This window comes from Drosophila persimilis, unplaced genomic scaffold, assembly GCF_003286085.1.
Source record: "Drosophila persimilis strain 14011-0111.01,24,50 unplaced genomic scaffold, DperRS2 tig00000002-arrow-pilon, whole genome shotgun sequence".
In the NCBI taxonomy this organism is placed as follows: domain Eukaryota; kingdom Metazoa; phylum Arthropoda; class Insecta; order Diptera; family Drosophilidae; genus Drosophila; species Drosophila persimilis.
In genome coordinates, this window is record NW_020825289.1 from 22,117,570 (window position 1) to 22,136,715 (window position 19,146).

General features: G+C 45.0%; 1 protein-coding gene across 2 annotated transcripts; it reads left to right on the forward strand.

The window, feature by feature from the left end:
* The first annotated feature begins 626 nt into the window (after window positions 1–626).
* On the forward strand, window positions 627–14,844 carry LOC6601606 (ALK tyrosine kinase receptor). 2 transcript variants are annotated; one of them, XM_026985235.1, is made up of 9 exons: window positions 627–859; window positions 7,170–8,330; window positions 8,386–9,079; window positions 9,454–9,946; window positions 10,024–10,211; window positions 10,282–10,459; window positions 10,526–11,559; window positions 11,631–11,838; window positions 11,906–14,844. In XM_026985235.1, the coding sequence occupies exons 2-9, from the start codon at window positions 7,524–7,526 to the stop codon at window positions 13,536–13,538; spliced, it is 5,235 nt and encodes a 1,744-aa protein (XP_026841036.1). In that variant the 5' UTR covers window positions 627–859; window positions 7,170–7,523; the 3' UTR covers window positions 13,539–14,844. The 2 variants fall into 2 exon arrangements, with proteins under 2 accessions (XP_026841036.1, XP_026841037.1); XM_026985236.1 differs by lacking the exon at window positions 627–859 and adding an exon at window positions 3,170–3,187.
* The last annotated feature ends 4,302 nt before the right edge of the window (window positions 14,845–19,146 follow it).

Sequence of the window (19,146 nt, forward strand, 5' to 3'; positions counted from 1 at the left end):
GCCTCTGGTTCGCCGTTCCCCTTTTGATCGTGCCATGCCCCTTTCCCTTCCCATACCCGTTCCCCGCTCCGGACGACTGCCCTGTCACAGAGCCATGCCATTAATTACTTTCGCAGCTTCCCTTTCCCCACATCAACAACCACAACCGAAGGAGAAACTGTCGCACTGTCTGACTGCTGCTAAAAATAGTTCTCCCTTCAACAGAACCAGAACCACAACCAGACATCCATAGATCTTCTGGCTGATCGGTTGAGAACTCCACGCTGCAGGTAGTTCGGTGTTCTGTCCTGACGCCGCCATCCCGCTGTGACCCATTGAGACCCGCTGTGACCTGTGACCTGTGGGTAGTCAACGGTTCCAATTGTATTAGCACTTGACACAGCGCGAAGAAATCAAACAAACAAATAAACAAACGACAGAGAGAGAGAGAGAGTCAAGGATGCAGGCGGCGGCCGTGAGAAGCAGCAGCCCAGCAATCCCAGAGAGGTGATGGGAGAGGGAATGAGATGAGAGTTGCGCAGACCAAGACGCCTCCGCAGCACTTGTGTCCGATTGTGCCCGATCACAGCTGCTGCGATTCGCATCCGCATCTCTAGTCAGTCGTCGGCGAGCGGTCGTCTCTTTCAGTTCTCTGTTGCTCCGTGGAATCTCAAGAGTCGACAGTCGAGAATCTTTATTCATCTATCTAGACACTCGTGCCGTAGCAGAGCAGTACATGTGTGCGAAGTAAAGTGAATTAGCCCGCAATTGAGGCCCAATTGATACCTCCTATATATGTACATTTATTCGGTTCTATAATGAGATAAACTCTTTCAAAGATACACCAAGACACGTGCCCGGCACGCTTCGATGTGACAGCGTGAGTTCCGTTCCGTTCCCTTTCGTTTCCCCCTCTTTACTGATCTATAAATATAACGCACCCTGAGGAAAAGTTCCTCCAAATTCTTGTGTACATCTACCATATACAAAGTGCATCTAGTGATGCTTTTATGCGCCATTTTGGAATAGTTTCGGTAATTTGCGCATCTCTAAACATTTTACGACCGCGTTTACCGTCGCGTTGCAAAAAATCAGAAGAATCCGAGAGAACCGCAGAGGAATAGAGAGTGCCAGAGAGATGATATTCGGATTTTATTAATACTCGTATAGTAGATATCGAGATTTTATTCCGATCGGAACGGTCTTTCCCGAGACGTTTTGACCTCGCTTCTTAATGGTTTCAACCGAGAACTTCTTGTCTGCCGCATTTTCCTGCAGCCGCCGTCGTCTTTTACAAATATATATTTATATTCGTATATGTATATTCTATGGATATATATATATGTATCTATACATACCTACTACATATATGTATCTTGAAGTACTTTCATCTGCGCCGATTCCATATTCATTTTTTGCTTATATTTGTAGTGATTGCTGTGTCGCGTCGCCCATTTCCGTTTGTTGTCGTCATTATTTTCATGTTTCATATGGATTTTGCGACTGCCAGCAAATTTATTTCTTATCCCAACATAAGCAAATATTTTCTTGGTCCACGAAAGATGAAGACTAAGTACTATATAACTTTAAGACTGATCTGTGCACAGGACTCTTGAAATGCGGACCAACATATTTACCGATCGGTTGTACTGAGACTTCTCGCAAAAACAAACCCCGCCATATACCCTAAGGATCTATCTCTGTCTTCTCTGACCAACTCTCTTGCCCTCCCTCTAAAGTGCAATATGCCCCCCCTGCACTTCTCCTACTACGAGATGACTTTACATCCTGAAAATGGCACTCAATCGAGCTCTCGCCGAAGGTTATTTACTGCTTTGATCTTTATAGTAAGTATAGTCACTCATTAGTCAAGGTTGATTTGATTAGTCAAGGTTGATTTTAATCTAACAGGAAATTCATTTTTGCCCATGTAATTACCCACGTACCTACCTGTCTATCACATGCCTTTGAAGAGAGTGTATGCCACCTTGGAGTGCGCTGGCTTTTAATTACCAATCTAAACGACAAGCAACAGGATGCCACCTCAACAGCAGGCGGAAATATATAGTTTATAAGTGCAGAGGCTTCTCCGGCCTCAGCGGGCTTCTCCCCCAATAGAGAAGAACTTTTCACGGACCGGATAAAACGGCAATGGATGGAAGAGAAGCTGATAAGTGCATTTGTATCGCATCCGTTCATGTTCTGATTAGATGAAATTACAAACGCACGCGCCTGGTACCAGGGACCGGATACACCGCCAACCAGGACCCCGGAACCCAGACTTATCCACAGTGCCGCCGCCCCCAAGAGTAGCAGCTGCAGTGCAAAATTGAAAAAGGACGCGTGGTTCAGGCCAAAACTGACGCACAACCGAGTACTCGTATATCCCACCCCTTGGCTCCTACCCTGCTGCAACGGCTGATGGAGCCAAATTGAATTTCCAGCCGTTTGCATTAATTTCCCAGAGCCCGCATACCACCAGAGTGCGCCAGTGAGCGAAGTCTCTCCTTGGAGCTCACTCTTCCTGTCAGCCCACCGAAGACCAAGCCCACTGAGCAGCAACAGCTTTCGACGGATATCAGCGAGTGCTGGGGTAAGCGGCGAGTGCTAAGTGGAGGCGGCAGCGAGTGATGGGAATTTCCGAGCCCGTATTGTGTGTCGTGTCTGTATCCTGAACGCAGCTCGATTTCAGCGCAGGATATTCGTTTAAACTCCGGGAGATGGCGATGCCGATGTCGATGCCCAAGCACGATGCCGCTCTGCTCCTCTGCTTCTGATGCTGGCCGGACGATGAGAATTTCCCCATTTTCAGTCTTCGTTTGACGAGCGACGTGCGCGCAAGTATTTAGCGTAAAGACGCGGATGGACGGACCGCCAGAGAAAGAGCAACAAAACAGTACAATAAACCAAGAACAGCCAGAGCCAGAGCAAGAGCACGGGCTTGGAAAAATGTTACAACAACAGCAGCATCCACAGCATTCACGGGTGGCAGCATTCAGAAGCAAATGAAAAGCGGAGTGAAAACGTGAACATTTTCCTAGTGTAAAACGTGCAAAGTTTTGACGATTTGATTTTCATTTCGGGCGGATAATTTTTGAGAAACTGGAATTTTGTTCTGCTGCAAATTTTCACAGCAGAATTGAAAATTCTCATTCACCTCATCAAAAAACGAATACGAGAAAAAACGAATAAAAAAGTGTGAGCTATGGTAAATGCAAATAAAATATGAAACCATCGATAGATAAATAGTTGGAAAAGTGAAAGCGGAAAATCGTATAAAGAAAAGCACATCAAAGGACATGCAAAATAATACGATATCAAACAAAAATTTGATGGAAAATCGAATGAAAAATTTGTTGAGCTGCAGAGAAAATTTCATTATTCTGCGTGAGTGTGTGTGTGTGGGAGCGTGTGTGTGAGTTCGGTGTGTAGTATCTTTTGTGGCTCGGCTTCTATGTATCTGTGAGATACGCAAAACAATTTGTCTGCGCCATTAGTAGCGAAACGTTCCTCAGCTTTTGCGGAGGCATGTTCCCATGTGTGTGCGCGTCTGTGACTGTATCTGTACGAGTATCTGTGTCTGTGTTTGTGCGTGTGTGTATTCTGCGCAGTCGACAAAAACGAGGCTGCGTTTCGCATTCGATGCTGCCACACAGGACACAGCAGCAGCATCCAAGCAGGACCAACGGCAGCGCAATATTTGCGATGTTGACGCAGCCTGCCTGCCCCACTCGCCTCTGTTGTTGCTGTGGCTGCTGCTGTGGCAGCAGCGGGGGACCCGCCGCATGTGTATCTGCAAAATACAGATACTCGTACATCGTACATACCCCTATCCAACCATCCATGTAATGTACAAGTACAAGTGCATGTGTGTTTGTCCTGCGAAATGTGGCCAAACATTTGCACTTTGATTAAAAAGTTAACGGGAAAAATTCAGGTACCTTCCACCGCACATATTTACTTTTGGGTAAATTTGTGCCCAGATTTTCGATGAAAAGTCGAACGAAACGAGCTGGGGAAAGCATAGTAATTATCCAAGCAAATAAAAGGCACATACATAGTACTCGCTTTCGTAGAAAGATTGAGAGAACTCTGGCTCGGAATCAATTAGGGAGGCATTTTGCCATGTAGGTTTCGGGGAAATTAATTCTGGAAAAGATACTAGCAGCAGAGCAGTTTGATAATTCATTTTTCAGAGTCGACAGGACCCATAGATGCTGCTAAAAGAACACTACGATTCTTAAAAGATGGTCAAGTTTTCGTGTTTCATGTTTTTCTTGATACTCCTTTCCATTATATACATCATTATAGGTTGATCGAATTTGTTACTCCCTACTCCTTGAGGAAACTACTCTAACATGTTTCGTTTTCATGTGAAGACTATCTTCAACATTTGTTTGTTGAAAGATGTAGATCGAGTCCTTCTGCTATTCATTTTCTGGAATGACATATTTCTGATACTTCTGACCTCAAAGGTGACGACACACTAGTAATTCTCCAATTATAACTATACACAAAGTAGACGGTCCCCACATCTCCGATGATTCCAATCCACTCTTATCCAGCAGCGGAAACACACCACCCGCAGTGAGTGTCACCGTATGTCCCCTCAGTGGGACACTTGTCCGTGTCTTGAACTCCCCGGCTGCTCCACTCGAATTTTCTTAGCTTCCTTCTCCGGCGGGGGTGCGGGGCTTCCTTCAGCGGGTAGTGTAGTTTGTATTAGTTTCCTCAACTTTTGCAGCTACTCCGCTCCGCTCCGTTCCATTCCGCTGCAGCTGCTTCTGTGTGCCGTTACTCGCAGAACTTTCAGCTTCAATTGCCGTTCCTTTCTTTACTCGCTGTGGCTGTAGCTGCGGCCTGAAGACGGGGGGAGTACAAGAAAAACTCTCAAGATACTCGCTGGTTATTCGATTTTTTCGCATTTCTTCTCACGAGGCGTGTTCTATCCATGTGTGTGTGACTGTGTATGTGTGTGCGATTTACAATTCCGCTTTGTTGTTGTTTTCGCCGTTGTACAACTGTGCGACAGCCATTTTGTATAGCATACTTTGCGTACTATGAAGTTTCACACACACACACACAACCATAAGCAGGGTCACACAAATACACATACAGACAACTAAGAGAGTTTCCCTTTTTTTTGTCGAGAAGAGAATTTCCCAACTTTTTAGCTAGCCCAATATTCAGTTTTTTTTCCTTTTTTTCGGTGAAGGGGGAGGAAGGGCCATCACTTGGCCAAAATAATAGACTAGAAAATGCGAAAAAGCGAAAGGCAAACAACAAGAAGAGGGAAAAGGCAGACTCCATCTCTTTCGCCCTCTCTCTCTGGCTTTAGCTACTTCCTACCACAGCTTTCAGCCATCTTTCTCTCTCTATCTTTCTCTCATTCTTTCGGTAGTCGTCTATGCCCAAGTCTAGTATCCACAAAAAACAAGAAAACAGGCAAACGACACGAGAAAAGAGCTGAAGAAGAAAGCGAATTCTGAAAAAATCAAACACAATAAATGCAGTATTCATTCGGCAGGCGAACACAAATCCCAAAGAGAAAATGCGAAAAAATACTTGGGGGCATAAGAAAGTATCTGTGAGATATGGATTTGTGTCTTGTGTGTGTCCGAGTATATACATATATTCATATAGGGATCTGTATATGTAGGTGTTTGTGTGGCCACGCGAAATGTTAAAAGTGATTTTGTACGACGCCCATGTACGACATCCAAATAAAAGACCCCAAAAATATTATTAATATATCCATGGAAATACATATTTTTCCAGAAATAAGTACCAATATTCTAAGAAATATTGCCTATATGCCTATATATCTATATAAATATTGAATATGAATGACAAATTGAAAGAATTTAAAGAAATTTATAAAAAGTAGTTTTACACCTCTTATTTCAGCTTTATCCGAAGCTCCTATTATTATTATTAGGCAGAAACTGAGTACCCCCATCAGACCATATACATGAATCCCAGCTGAAGTTTATTTCATTTTTGTTCCATAGATTCGATATTCAATATAAATTCGCATTGAAACTACTCCGTACTCGGCACTGCAATTATATGCTTTTCATGGAAAACTACCAGTGCGCGAATCTTCAAATTAATTTTATTGCACTTCATGGGAAATAACTTTTATATTGATGAAGTTGATATCAAATTTGTTTTCCATATCAATGCTTACATTGTTTAGAAGGAAGGACTTTTCTGCTTGATTATCTTACTCCTGGGGAATTCTAGGAAGTGAAATAATCCGATTGTGTGGCTGGTTTTCTGCGAAATTTCATCAGCTAAAAACTACCATCCATGACAGCTCTTTCGTGTTAGCTCCTGCAGCACACACCTCCTGTTATTGATACAAATTCGATTCAAGGTATCTATCTGGGAAAGAACTGTAATTGGTTGGTATTAAATTATTTCCATATCAATTCCTGCTTTGATTCCATAGAAGAGCCCATACCGTGAAATTTCCAAGCTAATGTTTCTTGTTAATGCACCTTTCGATGCACATCCGATTCGAGGAATCTGATTCAGATGCCTCGACAATTAAAGACTCACTGCACATGGAATTCCCGAGCATGGGCTCAGCCATTGTGTACCACGATTCGCAGAAAGGCCCGCTCTTGATTATGCTTCTGGCCTTTCCAATTAGTCCCTACAGTTGACCCGAATTCCCGAGCCTTTTCCGAATTTCCGTATCCGTATTGCATTTCAAAAAACCTGAACAGGAATAATTGAAAAGAGCAGTCGGCCTGCGTCAACAGCAATTCTGTTGCTGTTGGTGCTGCTGCTCCCTCTGCTGTTGGCCAGATGTCAGGCAATCTGAAGGCTGTCATCGATTTTAGCCCTTGTCGGGGGGTGGATTCGAGTGGTATGTGGTCAGTGGTAGGGGCCGTGTATAGGGCCTTTTGTATGTGCCTAATACACGTTCTCTAATAAACGAAACTTTATGGCAATTTTGGAAGCTCCTGGCTGCTTTCCGGGGGGCAGCTGTTTCCTGGAATTTGACATGAGTCTGAAGGTCTGGGGAATGCATTCGTGAAAATTATATATAGGGAAGTGTATGCATCTGAAATAAACAATTATTGAAGGTCATTACGTGGGTAGAATTGTCTGCTGAAAGATCAAATACCATTTATCTCATTAATCACAGCTCACAGTTTTTGAATTCCTATTAATTACAGATTTTCCCGGAAGTCACAAATCATCAACCACATCACCTGTAGGGGAGCCACAACCAACAACAACACACGGATAAGTGCCACAGCAATGTGTTGCTTTCATTTAAAGAACTTTAAATGCGGCCATCCGCGCTCATTGAAATCCACGAAAAGTTAAGAACAGATCCATCGAACAGAGTCCGGCCAGGATCCAGCCAAGATACACTCACCCCACACCCACTCTCAATCACTCACTAGAGGACTCTCGCTCCACACAGCACCCTACTCTCCACCCACAAGAAACAGCCCCCTCCAGTAGGCGGAAACTGACACGGACACGGTCAGAGTGGGATTTGGGGGATCTGGGATCCGATTAGGATGCCCCGGCTAAAGCAACAGGGTTGGGCCTGGCTGCTGCTGGTACTGGCCATTTGGGTGGGCGTGGGCCCGGGACCGGGTCCGGGTCCAGCTCTCGCCCAACGACCACTGCTCGCCAACCACACCTTCAACGCGCTGTCCAACTACAACAACAACAACTGGGGGCCGGGCGGCAAGCAGCTGCGGAATGGGAGGGTGCACGAGCAGCCCCTACCTCTGCCACAGCCACAGCCCACGGTGACGGGAATCTACGATGATTACGAGGGGGAGGCTGGCTCTCGACCACCACCGGCCGGCGGGCGACGGGAGACGCGACGCCGCCAAAATCTTGCCCGACGAGGCATGGAGTCACTGCGCAAGGAGCTGATGAAGCCATCGGTGGGTGGTCCCGGTGGAGGCCTCTCCGGCAGCAGTGCCGGATATCCCTCCTACTCCGGTACTTCTTCGATAGGCCGCATTGACGGCCTCGGTCTGGGTATGGGCTCCGCGGATCGCTATGGGGAGCAGCTACGTCAGCCGAGCGGCGCAGCGGCCATGACAGCCGGACCCGTGGTGGGACCTTACTCCACCCGCTTTCCCCCGCTGTACGCTGGCGTGGACGAGCAGCAGCCGAAGCGAATGTACTCGCGCAAGAACTCCATCAGCGAGCTCTACAAACTGAAGAAGAGCCTCAACCAGGCGGACGAGCCCGCTGGCGGAGTCACCCATGGCAACTTTGAAGGCGATCCCGTGGTCAGCCCCCAGGGGGTGCCCGTGGATCTGATACAAGAGATCAAGGATCGCATCAGGGACACGGAACCCAATGCGGTACGAATCTAAAGCTACTTATTCTCCGGATTCTCTAATTTCCTTTTCCGTTTAGAACACATATTCAACCCACACGGAGTCCACTCCATCCTCGGAGTACGAGTACGAGCTGGGGGTCAAGTGCAACTTTGAGACGCCCTGCAGCTGGTCCTGGGTGGACTACCCGGACGGCTTCCAGGTGATGACCGGCACGGAGCTGGCGAAGCGGAACATGACGGGTCTCCTACCAGGGCCAGTGGCCGACAGCATCGACGACGCCAACGGACACTTTCTGTACGCCCGCGTTCAGCCCAGCACCAAGCCCCTGAATCTCACTTCTCCGGAGTTCAGCACTACCATGGAGAAGTGCTTCCTGGAGGTGTACATGCACCAGAGCGATATGAGCCACGGCCTGTCCCGCGTGGTGGTTGAGCCACTCCACACGCAGGAGAGCAGCTGGGTGCCGGCCGAGATCCAGGGCGACAACTTTCGCACGTGGACGCGCAAGGTGTATCGCCTGGGGCGCATCTCCCGCGACTTCCGCATAGTGTTCGAGATCGTGCCGGACTTGAAGGCCGGACAGAAGGGCCATGTGGCGTTGGACAATCTGCGGATGGTGAACTGCTTTCCAGAGGGCACCAAGTCGGAGAAATGCAGTACGTCGCAGGTCAAGTGCACAAACAACAGAGTGCCCGTTTGCATTCATCTGCCACGCGTCTGTGACATTACACGTGACTGCGACGAAGCGGAAGACGAGCATCAGTCATGCGGTGAGTGAGTGAAAAACACTTTGGAGAACACTTTATTCGGATAGGATTGGTTCGATCTTGCTCAATACAGTAACCATACAGTAAATAGATGTATTACCGCATAAAAGCGAAACGTCCGCACAGCATCAGCATCGGCTGGGGAGTTGTCGCGTTCGGCTATCTTCCTGTAAGACGGCTCTCACATACAATATGTTCTCGTGTTGAGGGTTTACCCTATTTGAATGTATGCGTGCACACATATGCATCACGCATTTTAGCTAAGCCAAATCTTCTCTCAAAATATCCGAAAAATACTCAATAATAATGATCGTAGTCACCACAGATGATCCAACATAGATCCCAAGTCACCTTTTGCTTCCCGATTTCTTTCACAGACAAAATACCTTATGGCGGTCGCTGCGATTTCGAGGAGGACTGGTGCGGCTGGCGCGACTCGGGCAAGACTACTCTCACCTGGTCGCGCCACACGGGCTCGTCACCCACTCACGACACGGGGCCCGATGGGGATCATACCCTGCAGCACTTGTTGAACAACACCAGCGGCTACTATATGCTGGTCAACATGAATCAGCACATGAACGATACGGAGAAGAACTCGATAATCGGCTTTGCCAGCAATGCCATCATGCTGAGCAAGACGTTCAATCCGCCGCCATCGGTGCACGGAAATCCGGACTCCCCGTACCGGAACTCCTGTGTCGTGCGGTTCTTCATCCATCAGTTCGGCAAGAATCCCGGCAGCATAAACCTCTCCGTGGTGGAGATGAAGGAGAAGGAGAACATAACCACCACGCTCTGGTGGAGCACCAAAAACCAGGGCAGCGATTGGCTGAGAGCCGAGTACGTCCTGCCCAATATTACGTCCAAGTAAGAGAGAAGGGAAGAGAGAGAGAGAAATAGCTGATTAATGGGATATTGTTTAACCTTATTTTCATCTATCGCAGATACTATCTTCAGTTTGAGGCCCGAATGGGCATGAGAATCTACTCGGATGTGGCCGTGGATGACTTTTCCCTGAGCCCCGAGTGCTTTGGCCTCAACATTCCCGAGGAGCACCTCAATGGCTACAACTATTGGGATGTGCGACAGAACCTCAAGAGTCCCACCTACCGAGACTTTGAATATACCAATTGTAAGTGTAAATCTTAGTCTCCGTGTGGGGAACCGGGAACGGTGATTAAATCTTCATTCTCCTTCCTCAGACCTGGAGCTAACCAGCTGCGATACTCGGGGCATGATAGGGCCCACTCAATCGCAGTGCGAGAGCGCCTACAAGGAGCAGAACAAGACCCACATTCTGCGAGAGGTGCATGTGGTCGAGGATCAGAGCAGCTACAAGGGCATGCAGAAGTGGAAGGTGCCCAACGAGGGGCACTACACGTAAGAACCGATCTTCAACCGATCTCCCTAAAACAATAATGCAATCCTTCCTCCATTTCCGTCCAGAATCATTGCCAAGGGAGCCAGTGGAGGACTCGGATCGGGTGGCGTGGGCAGTTCTCGCGGATCTGTTGCCGTGGCTGTGCTGGAGCTGCACAAGAACGAGGAGCTCTACTTTCTGATTGGCCAGCAAGGCGAGAACGCATGCATCAAGTCCATGGGCGCGCTGAAGGAGGCCGGCTGTGGCACTGACCACGACCTGGATCTTGCACAGTACAGCTTCCGATCCAAACAGGACATGGTCAAGAACATTTACATTGAGAACGGCGCCGGTGGTGGTGGCGGTGGTTCTTTTGTCTTCCTGTTGAATCAGGCCAAGAATGAGGCTGTGCCGCTTCTGGTGGCCGGCGGAGGGGGAGGCCTGGGCATTGGCCAGTACATAGACGAGGACTTCCAGCACGGCCAGAAGGCGAAGCCACTGCAGGCGCCGGAGAGTGGACAGATCAATGGCGAGCCGCTGAACAAGAAGACAGCCGGACCAGGAGGCGGCTGGCGGGCCAAGGAGGATCAGGCTCTGAGTCCCACCAATGGGGCTGCCCTGCTGCAAGGCGGTCGCGGCGGACACTCCTGCTATGTAGAGCTGGCTGACAATGGCACCACTGTCCATCGCCATGGCCAGGGCGGATTCGGAGGCGGCGGAGGTGGCTGCAACACGGGCGGCGGAGGCGGCGGCTATGCCGGCGGCGATGTTTATCTGAACGAGTCAAACGGTGAGGGCGGTAGCTCGTACATAAGCGCCTCCCGCAGCCTGCGGGAGATTGGTGACGTGTATGCGGGGGCCAGTAGTGGCCCGGGATCCGTCATCATCATACCGGCAATCGAGGGCTGTGGCTGCGACTACCGATGCGTGGCCATGGACGAGTTCCGGTCGAAGGTGCGCTGCATATGTCCGGACGGCTGGAGCCTGAAAAAGGACAACAACACGGCCTGCGAGATCCGCGAGGAGGCGGGCAAGTCCTCCTTCCAACACCTGGTCTCCATACTGATATTTTCATTGGCAGTGCTCTTTTTCTGCATAGCGGCCCTCATCTTTATGCTATGTAAGTGTGGAGTCGAGTCGGGAGAATCAAGTACTAAAAAAAATACTAATTCCTGATTGATACCCTCCTAGACAATCGCTATCAGCGCAAGAAGCAGACCAAGAAGCGCCACAAAATGCTCGTAGAGCAGGACCTGCAGCTGACGAGACTGCGCCACAACATCGACGACTCGAACCTGAACAACTTCAATCCGAACTACGGCTGCGACGCCATCCTTAACGGCCACATCGATGTGAACAGCCTGCCGCAGGTGGGGCGCGACAGTCTCCAGTTGGTCAAGTAAGTTCCACCACTTCCACCTCCACATCCAGCCTCGTGCTAATCCCTCCTCCCTTTCTGATTGCAGTGCTCTGGGCAAGGGAGCCTTTGGTGAGGTCTACATGGCTCTGTACCGCCATCGCGATGGTGATGCCGTGGAGATGGGCGTGGCGGTGAAGACCCTGCGCGAGGATCCAAAGCGTGAGAAGGAGGAGGACTTCCTCAAGGAAGCGGCCATCATGGCTAAGTTCAACCACCCCAATATGGTGCACCTGATCGGTGTCTGCTTCGACCGGCAGCCTTACTACATTGTCCTGGAGCTGCTGGCCGGTGGGGATCTGCAGAAGTTCCTGCGCGAGAATCGGAACACACCGGAGAGGCCTTCGCTCCTAACCATGAAGGACCTGCTATTCTGCGCCCTGGACGTGGCCAAGGGCTGTCGCTACATGGAGAGCAAGCGGTTCATCCATCGCGACATCGCCGCCCGCAACTGTTTGCTAAGCAGCAAGGGGCCAGGTCGCGTGGTGAAGATTGCGGACTTTGGGATGTCGCGGGACATCTACAGATCGGACTACTACCGGAAGGGCGGCAAGGCGATGCTGCCGATCAAGTGGATGCCCCCGGAGGCCTTCCTCGACGGCATCTTCACCTCCAAGACGGACGTGTGGTCCTTTGGCATCCTGCTGTGGGAGGTCTTCAGCCTAGGGCGCTCCCCGTATCCGGGCCAACACAACACCCAGGTGATGGAGCTCGTGGTGCGAGGCGGTCGCCTGGGTACCCCAACCGAATGTCCCGTCTCTATATACAAGATCATGGCCGACTGCTGGAACCCGACGCCGGAGGACCGTCCCACATTTACCAGCCTGATGGAACACCTGACCAGCTGCTCCCAGGATCCGAGCATCATGAACGCGCCGCTACCCAATATCCTGGGATCGACGTCCTCCGACCGCGACGACACCATCATCCGCCCACCCAATGGCGAAGAGTTCTGCCTGGCCGTACCTGATTACCTGGTCCCCCTTCCCAGCCATCTCGCGCAGCACTTGCCCAGCGGCTCCGCCTACATCCCGCCCCAGCGCAAGCAGGCGAGCGCCAGCGCGTGCACTCCACCAGCGGTATCCTCGCCAGCGACGCCCCATCCCAAGCCGGTCGTCCTGCATGACCAGCAGTTGGAGACCTCTTTCATCTTGCCCAACTCAAAAAGTGACCAGCCCCTACTGGCCGCTGGAGCGCCCATCACCACCACGGCGCCCATTAGCGTCCCCACCCCACCCAAAGCCGCCTCTCCACTTCTACCCCCAGCAGCGAAACAGAAACCGGCCGCCGAGCAAGATGCCGCAGAGGGTGTCGTCGATAGCCAAACTCACGACCATGAGGGAAAGCTTATCAGTCTGGACACGCCGCAACCGACGCCGACGAGTATCACACCGCCTCAGTGCTTCGCCTCTCAGCTAGATGGGATCACGCTGGATCCATCGACCCTGGCCAAGAGCCTACCCAATGGCCTACCGCCGGGCAAGCAGTCGTACGCCAATGTCCAGGTAAAGGGCGAGCCGGAACCGAAGGCCATGACCAATGGCAATGGCAATGGCGCTGTTGTTAATGGGGAAAGTCCGACAGCTGCGGGTGCTGCCGGGGACCGGGAGCCCCCCTTCACCATCCAGGGCTACGCGGAGCGGTACAAGGACAACAACAATCATTCCGAAATCAGTTGCTAGACAAAAGGTGTCTCGCCGCCGGCCACAGGGTGAAGCTGTCCGTACCGTACCACGATATCGTACGATCCCGTACGATCCACAATTTGTTCGCGTTTCACGAAACTTATTGCTTGGTCTGATTGATTCAATCGGGGAAATCTTTAACAGAAAACAGAAAACAAATCGAGTGAGAACTTCACAAAAATATTGTATTGCAATTAAAGCGTAAATTTGTATTGTACGAAAATAGAGAACCGCTGAGGAAACTCCGTGAAAGCAAGTGAAAATACACACATTAATTAGTTGAAAAATTAGTTTAGTTTTGTACCAGACATTAGTTTGCCAAAAAAAAGAGAAAAACAAAAAGGAATTAACATAAATTTGCGAGAGGTTGTATATATCAATTGAGTATAATATTAGTGCATATATTGTTTGATGTACCCTTAGGTTTTTTTGTCCATCTTTTTAGTTTACCCTTAGTTTCGTTTTAAGCTGATGACTGAAATGCCAAACAATATTCCTAAAATATAACAAAGCGTGACCGAGAGAGAACGAGAAGAAAGAGTTCGATTATTTTTTATACGCAGTCCAGAGGATCGGGAACCAATACAAAGCCAACTCAAAGTAGTTCAAAGTTCAAAGCAGGACACACACCACCCACACTCTCTTATAGTCTTTGATTTCTTTATGATGCTAAGTTTTATCCTAACGAACTTGTAAATACCAAATAAAAACCAACCAACAAAAGCTTCCGTCGTAGCGAATCACGTTTATTGAATGTATTTGTATTTATATTAGATTAAGAGATAAACCAAAACAAAAAACACATAGCGTGTAAACGAGTAAGCGAGTAAACGATAGATCGAAAACGAATACAATTTACAGGGTGATTTTTATGAAAATTCAGTTGTATGTTTGAAAAACAGAAAATTAGCATTAACGGGGTAACAACCCCGATCGAGGAGTTGTGCGACCTTTGGTTGTGCAACATGCTCTCAGCACAGCCCTGTATTTGTTCATCATTATAAAATGGTTCTGTTCGAGATTCGAAATTTGAGATTTTGTACATTTAGTTGGAACGTAACAAACAAGCTTTAAATTATATAATTTTTATAAAGATATATAAACGGATATACAAGTGAGGCGACAACATTATATTAAACAACAAAAAAAAAAACAAACAAACAAAAAGAAAAATGAATACAATTATACAAGATCAAGTGACATATGGCTCATCATATAGTATATGTATGTGTATATCTATACCTAGATCTAAGAAAATTGAGATAAACCGAAACAAATCGAAAAACGAGAAATACATACACACATATACATATATATATACGCATATATATATATATAATTATATATATAGAAAAAATACCGCTACATATAGTACTTATGTAAGACGGATAGCGTTAACGTTATCATAATCGTTAAGATGAACATTATGTCTATGTTTCGCTTTGTGTACCAGTCTCCAGTTATACATATATGCGCATACATTTACATATACACATGGGAAGCATACTCTCGTACTCGTACTCGTATACATAGCTATACGTATGATACTACCAGCTAATATATCTAACTATTATATACATACATGCATACATACATATATAAACGATAAACCCCGACAAGCCGTGAATTAATGCTGAATGCTAAATGCTGAGTACGCGGAAACCCAAATCGGAATATCTGTATCTGTAAATTAGACTTCTAATTACTATACAACAACACACACATTTTACAGGAACGATTACTCGAAAGGATTCAAATTCCATTCCCAGTTCCCAATTCCCATTGAAAAACTGTACAAAACCAAACGGAATGGAAAGGAATATCGATACAAATTGAATATCGAAATAAAAACTTACAAAACATAAACCAAATGTATCGAAGGCTCAATGGTATATGTTGTATATGAAGGGCACTATGCATACATATACGAGTATGTATATACAATTGATCCTCAGTATCCACAGCATACACTTAGTATTTAATTTAACCTACAACCTACGCAACGAAACGAAACAGTATTCTTTCGGTTGTTGCTCATTTATCGTATACATTGTATCGTATCGTGTGTATCTACTATGGTTGTGCCGATTACACATCTCTAGGAGATCTTTGCTGCTCAGTGAAGGAGAGTCAGTCCGATATACAAACATACACCACAGACCGTATACCCACATTATACGCATTTTTGTACCCTGATGACCTTAAGATTACCTTGTGTACCTAACGTCCAGAACCTGACACACTCACATACAGAAGAATTCTTCTCGTACATACATACTCGTATGTATAACCACGGTGCAGAACAGATAGTTATTGATTGATTTAATCGTTAATCGATTGTTTCGAAATTGTTTGGTTCTATAGCTGATAACATTCTTGACACCAGTTTGATTCTTCGGTTCGATTCGCCGTTGATTATTGTGGAACCAAGATTAGAATGGAAAATTCTGAGCTTAGCTCAATGTTGATTGTTGGAAGATGTTGCATTCAATAGCTCGATTAATCATATATAGATTCTTTATTTGTTTACCTCAATAGCCTGGCTGACCAAGGAACTTTTATCCATACGGATAGAAATGTCCTAGTCAGGTGCGCCAAAATATTGATGATTATTTCGATAGTTCAGGTTGATTCTTCAGGAATCCCCAAGTTCAATATTCTTACACACACACAATTTATTTCTCCACAATAAAAATTCGCAACGAAATTTAGAAAAAATGAAACAAAGAACTACAAATAAAATATTAACCCATTAAAAACAAAAACCTATTTAGGTAATGGAGTAAACGTATAAATGTACTCGAAAAAAAATCCAATAAATAATATTTTTATATATTGAAGTAAAATCAAAAAAAAAAAAAAAACGACAAGAATAGCAGAAAGGTTGAAATGAAATGCAAGTTTAGTGCATGCGAAACAAGCTTCAACTTAGCTCTAGATATAAATGTATTAATAAAATATTACAAACAATTGATGGTTTTCATTTAAAATCGTAAATTATTTTGTTACATTAAAATCGATATAGATACAAAAACAAAGGCAAAACAAATTCAAATAAATATAAAAAAAGAAACAGAAACGCAAAGACTAGAACACACGTTTTGAAAGCTGGAAAACCGACGAGTTTTTTAGCTAAAGTGGATTTAAGGATTGAAGGATTGAATGAGTGACGGATGGATGGATGGGATGCAATGGGATGGATTATTGCTGGCAAGCTATATATACATACATATATAATACGAAACAAACCACATACAATACAGGCAACAAAAGTCCACTTAGTGATTACTAAGCAGAAGATTCCAAATCAGGCACCCAAGCCCACGCCCATGCCCACGACTCCACTCGTAATATCTTTGCTCCGATGCTCCATGCTGAACAAACGGAGAACTCTTTAAACTTATATCTTATATAATTTTAAAGTCGACTTAAGCTATATAACGAAACACTCATGCTAAGAAGATACATACACCCATCCTCGTGAACCCTTCAACTTCTCTGGTTTTTCTTTGAGCGTTTTTTTTTTTTAATGTCTCGATAACGAGTCTATACTGCGAGTATCTCTAATCGTAAGCACATGTCTCACAAACCGAAAAATCGAACAAATATAGTAGGTATACATATAAAAACATCTGTATTTGGAGCAAGTAATGGGGAAGGGATTTTAAAGTTGGTAGCGTTTAAGCAGCGCTGGTAATGTGAAGTAACAGAAACTGAGAAATAATAAAAATGAAAATTCATGTGTACAAAAAAAGACAAAAAGAAATGTTTTAATGCAGTTTTATTTAAACAAAATAGATTGGGATGGAATGGGAACCCGAACCCCCATCTAATTTCAAACACTTATCCGTAGAATTTCCTTCATAATTCTGTTTTATTGAGTTCTTTCTGTTTTTTAGATTGATTTATTACCTGTTTTCCACACTGCTTTGAGGCCAATAAAAACTAAGCCCCATACATACATACATACGTATGTATACATATGTACATATATTCGTATGTATGGCAATAGTTTTCCTCTTTTTTCGTATTAGTATTAGTCATGTTTTTTTTTAAGATAGTTTTGCATTATACCTTTGCATGTCTAGAGGCTAATTTAACATTTGTATAGGTAAATAATAAAAAGAACGCGCTGGTATAATTGTATTATTATTTTGGAAGTGTATTTTATTGATGCACTGCAATTTACAAATCGGTTTAGACAAAAAAAAAACATAATAAATTCTAGGCATAACATAAAATATTCCACATATTCAATATTCAAAATTGCACAAAGAACGGACCCGAGAACGATACGGATACGATGCATAGAACAAATCGATCAAACGAGACGGAAAGCTAGGGTCCAAAGTGGAGGAAGAGATTGGTTGCTGACCCGATTTTGCCTACTAACTGGATGGAATGTTCTTACTATATGTGTATCTATCTGTTTTTGTATTCTTTCTGTATACGGTGTGTCTGTGTGTCTGCGTGTTGTGTTGGTTTTCTATAATTCAATTTATCGCCTTTATATATAAATTTTCATAATCATGTTTTCGCTAAATTGTTTCGACTCAAAAAACTTCATTTTTTTTTTGGGCAAACCCTTTTTTCATTTTCTTTTTGTGGTTTTTTGTAACTTTTTTTTGCGGTGGCTAACCTTAGATTTAGGCTTTAGACTGCAAAATGCTATTATGTTTCTGACGATTTTTCATATAAATATATTTCTGGTTTTCATTTTTATTAATTTATTATTATAATTACTCGTTACTCATTATCATTATCGTTATTATTTGTATATTTTTTGTTTTTTTGTGGCGTTTCTTCCCTTCGTTCATATATATATATATTCGTATATATATAATATATATATTATTATGTATATACGTACATATATATCGAACATATACATACATAAATTGAATTTTGTATATATGAATTTGTTGCTCCTGCCGTATATATTTGTCGCTTTTGTTCGTTCTGTTTTGCTTTGTTTTGTTTTGCTTCGCTTTCTTTTATATAAATTGAAAACTTAATTGTAAATGTAAAAATGTTAAAACTACATTCAATTATAAATAATGTTGGTTTTCTTTTCTCTTCGCTTCGCTTCGTATTATTTATATGCAATTTTCGCTCGTTACATAGTAATAATTATATTTAATATTAATTAATTAGCATAGTTTACGTTACGTGTATGTAATTTTTAAAGCAATAACAAGCCATTTCTTTAATTTCATGTATTCTCTTTACTAATCATTTTGTGGAATTAATCGCCATTGTTTCATATATATATATATATCTATATATATCCATATAGTTTGGGATGTACTAATCATGCAAATTGCTTCTCCATCGATGAGCCGCCACTCTGATCCTATAAATTCACTCGATTTCCATTCTCAATCCCATTCCCTCATCTCTGCATGCAAAAAGTCGGAATTCCTTCTTCTAAGGGGTTTCCTTTCCCGCATTCTCCTTTAAATATTACACAAAAACTTTACAAACTCGCTGAGGGAGGAGGCTGGTAGGGTCAGAGAGAGAGAGCGAGGGACGTCTGGGATCTTCTATCATTGCACCTTATAGATGCTGAATGCTGGACGTTGGATGACGGATAATGGCTGCTGAA

Coding starts and splice junctions, on each gene's coding strand:
- LOC6601606 (XM_026985235.1), top strand. CDS start 7,524: ATGCCCCGGCTAAAGCAACAGGGTTGGGCCTGGCTGCTGCTGGTACTG. Junction 9,947..10,023: donor CTGCCCAATATTACGTCCAA/GTAAGAGAGAAG, acceptor CATCTATCGCAG/ATACTATCTTCAGTTTGAGG. Junction 10,212..10,281: donor AGACTTTGAATATACCAATT/GTAAGTGTAAAT, acceptor CTCCTTCCTCAG/ACCTGGAGCTAACCAGCTGC.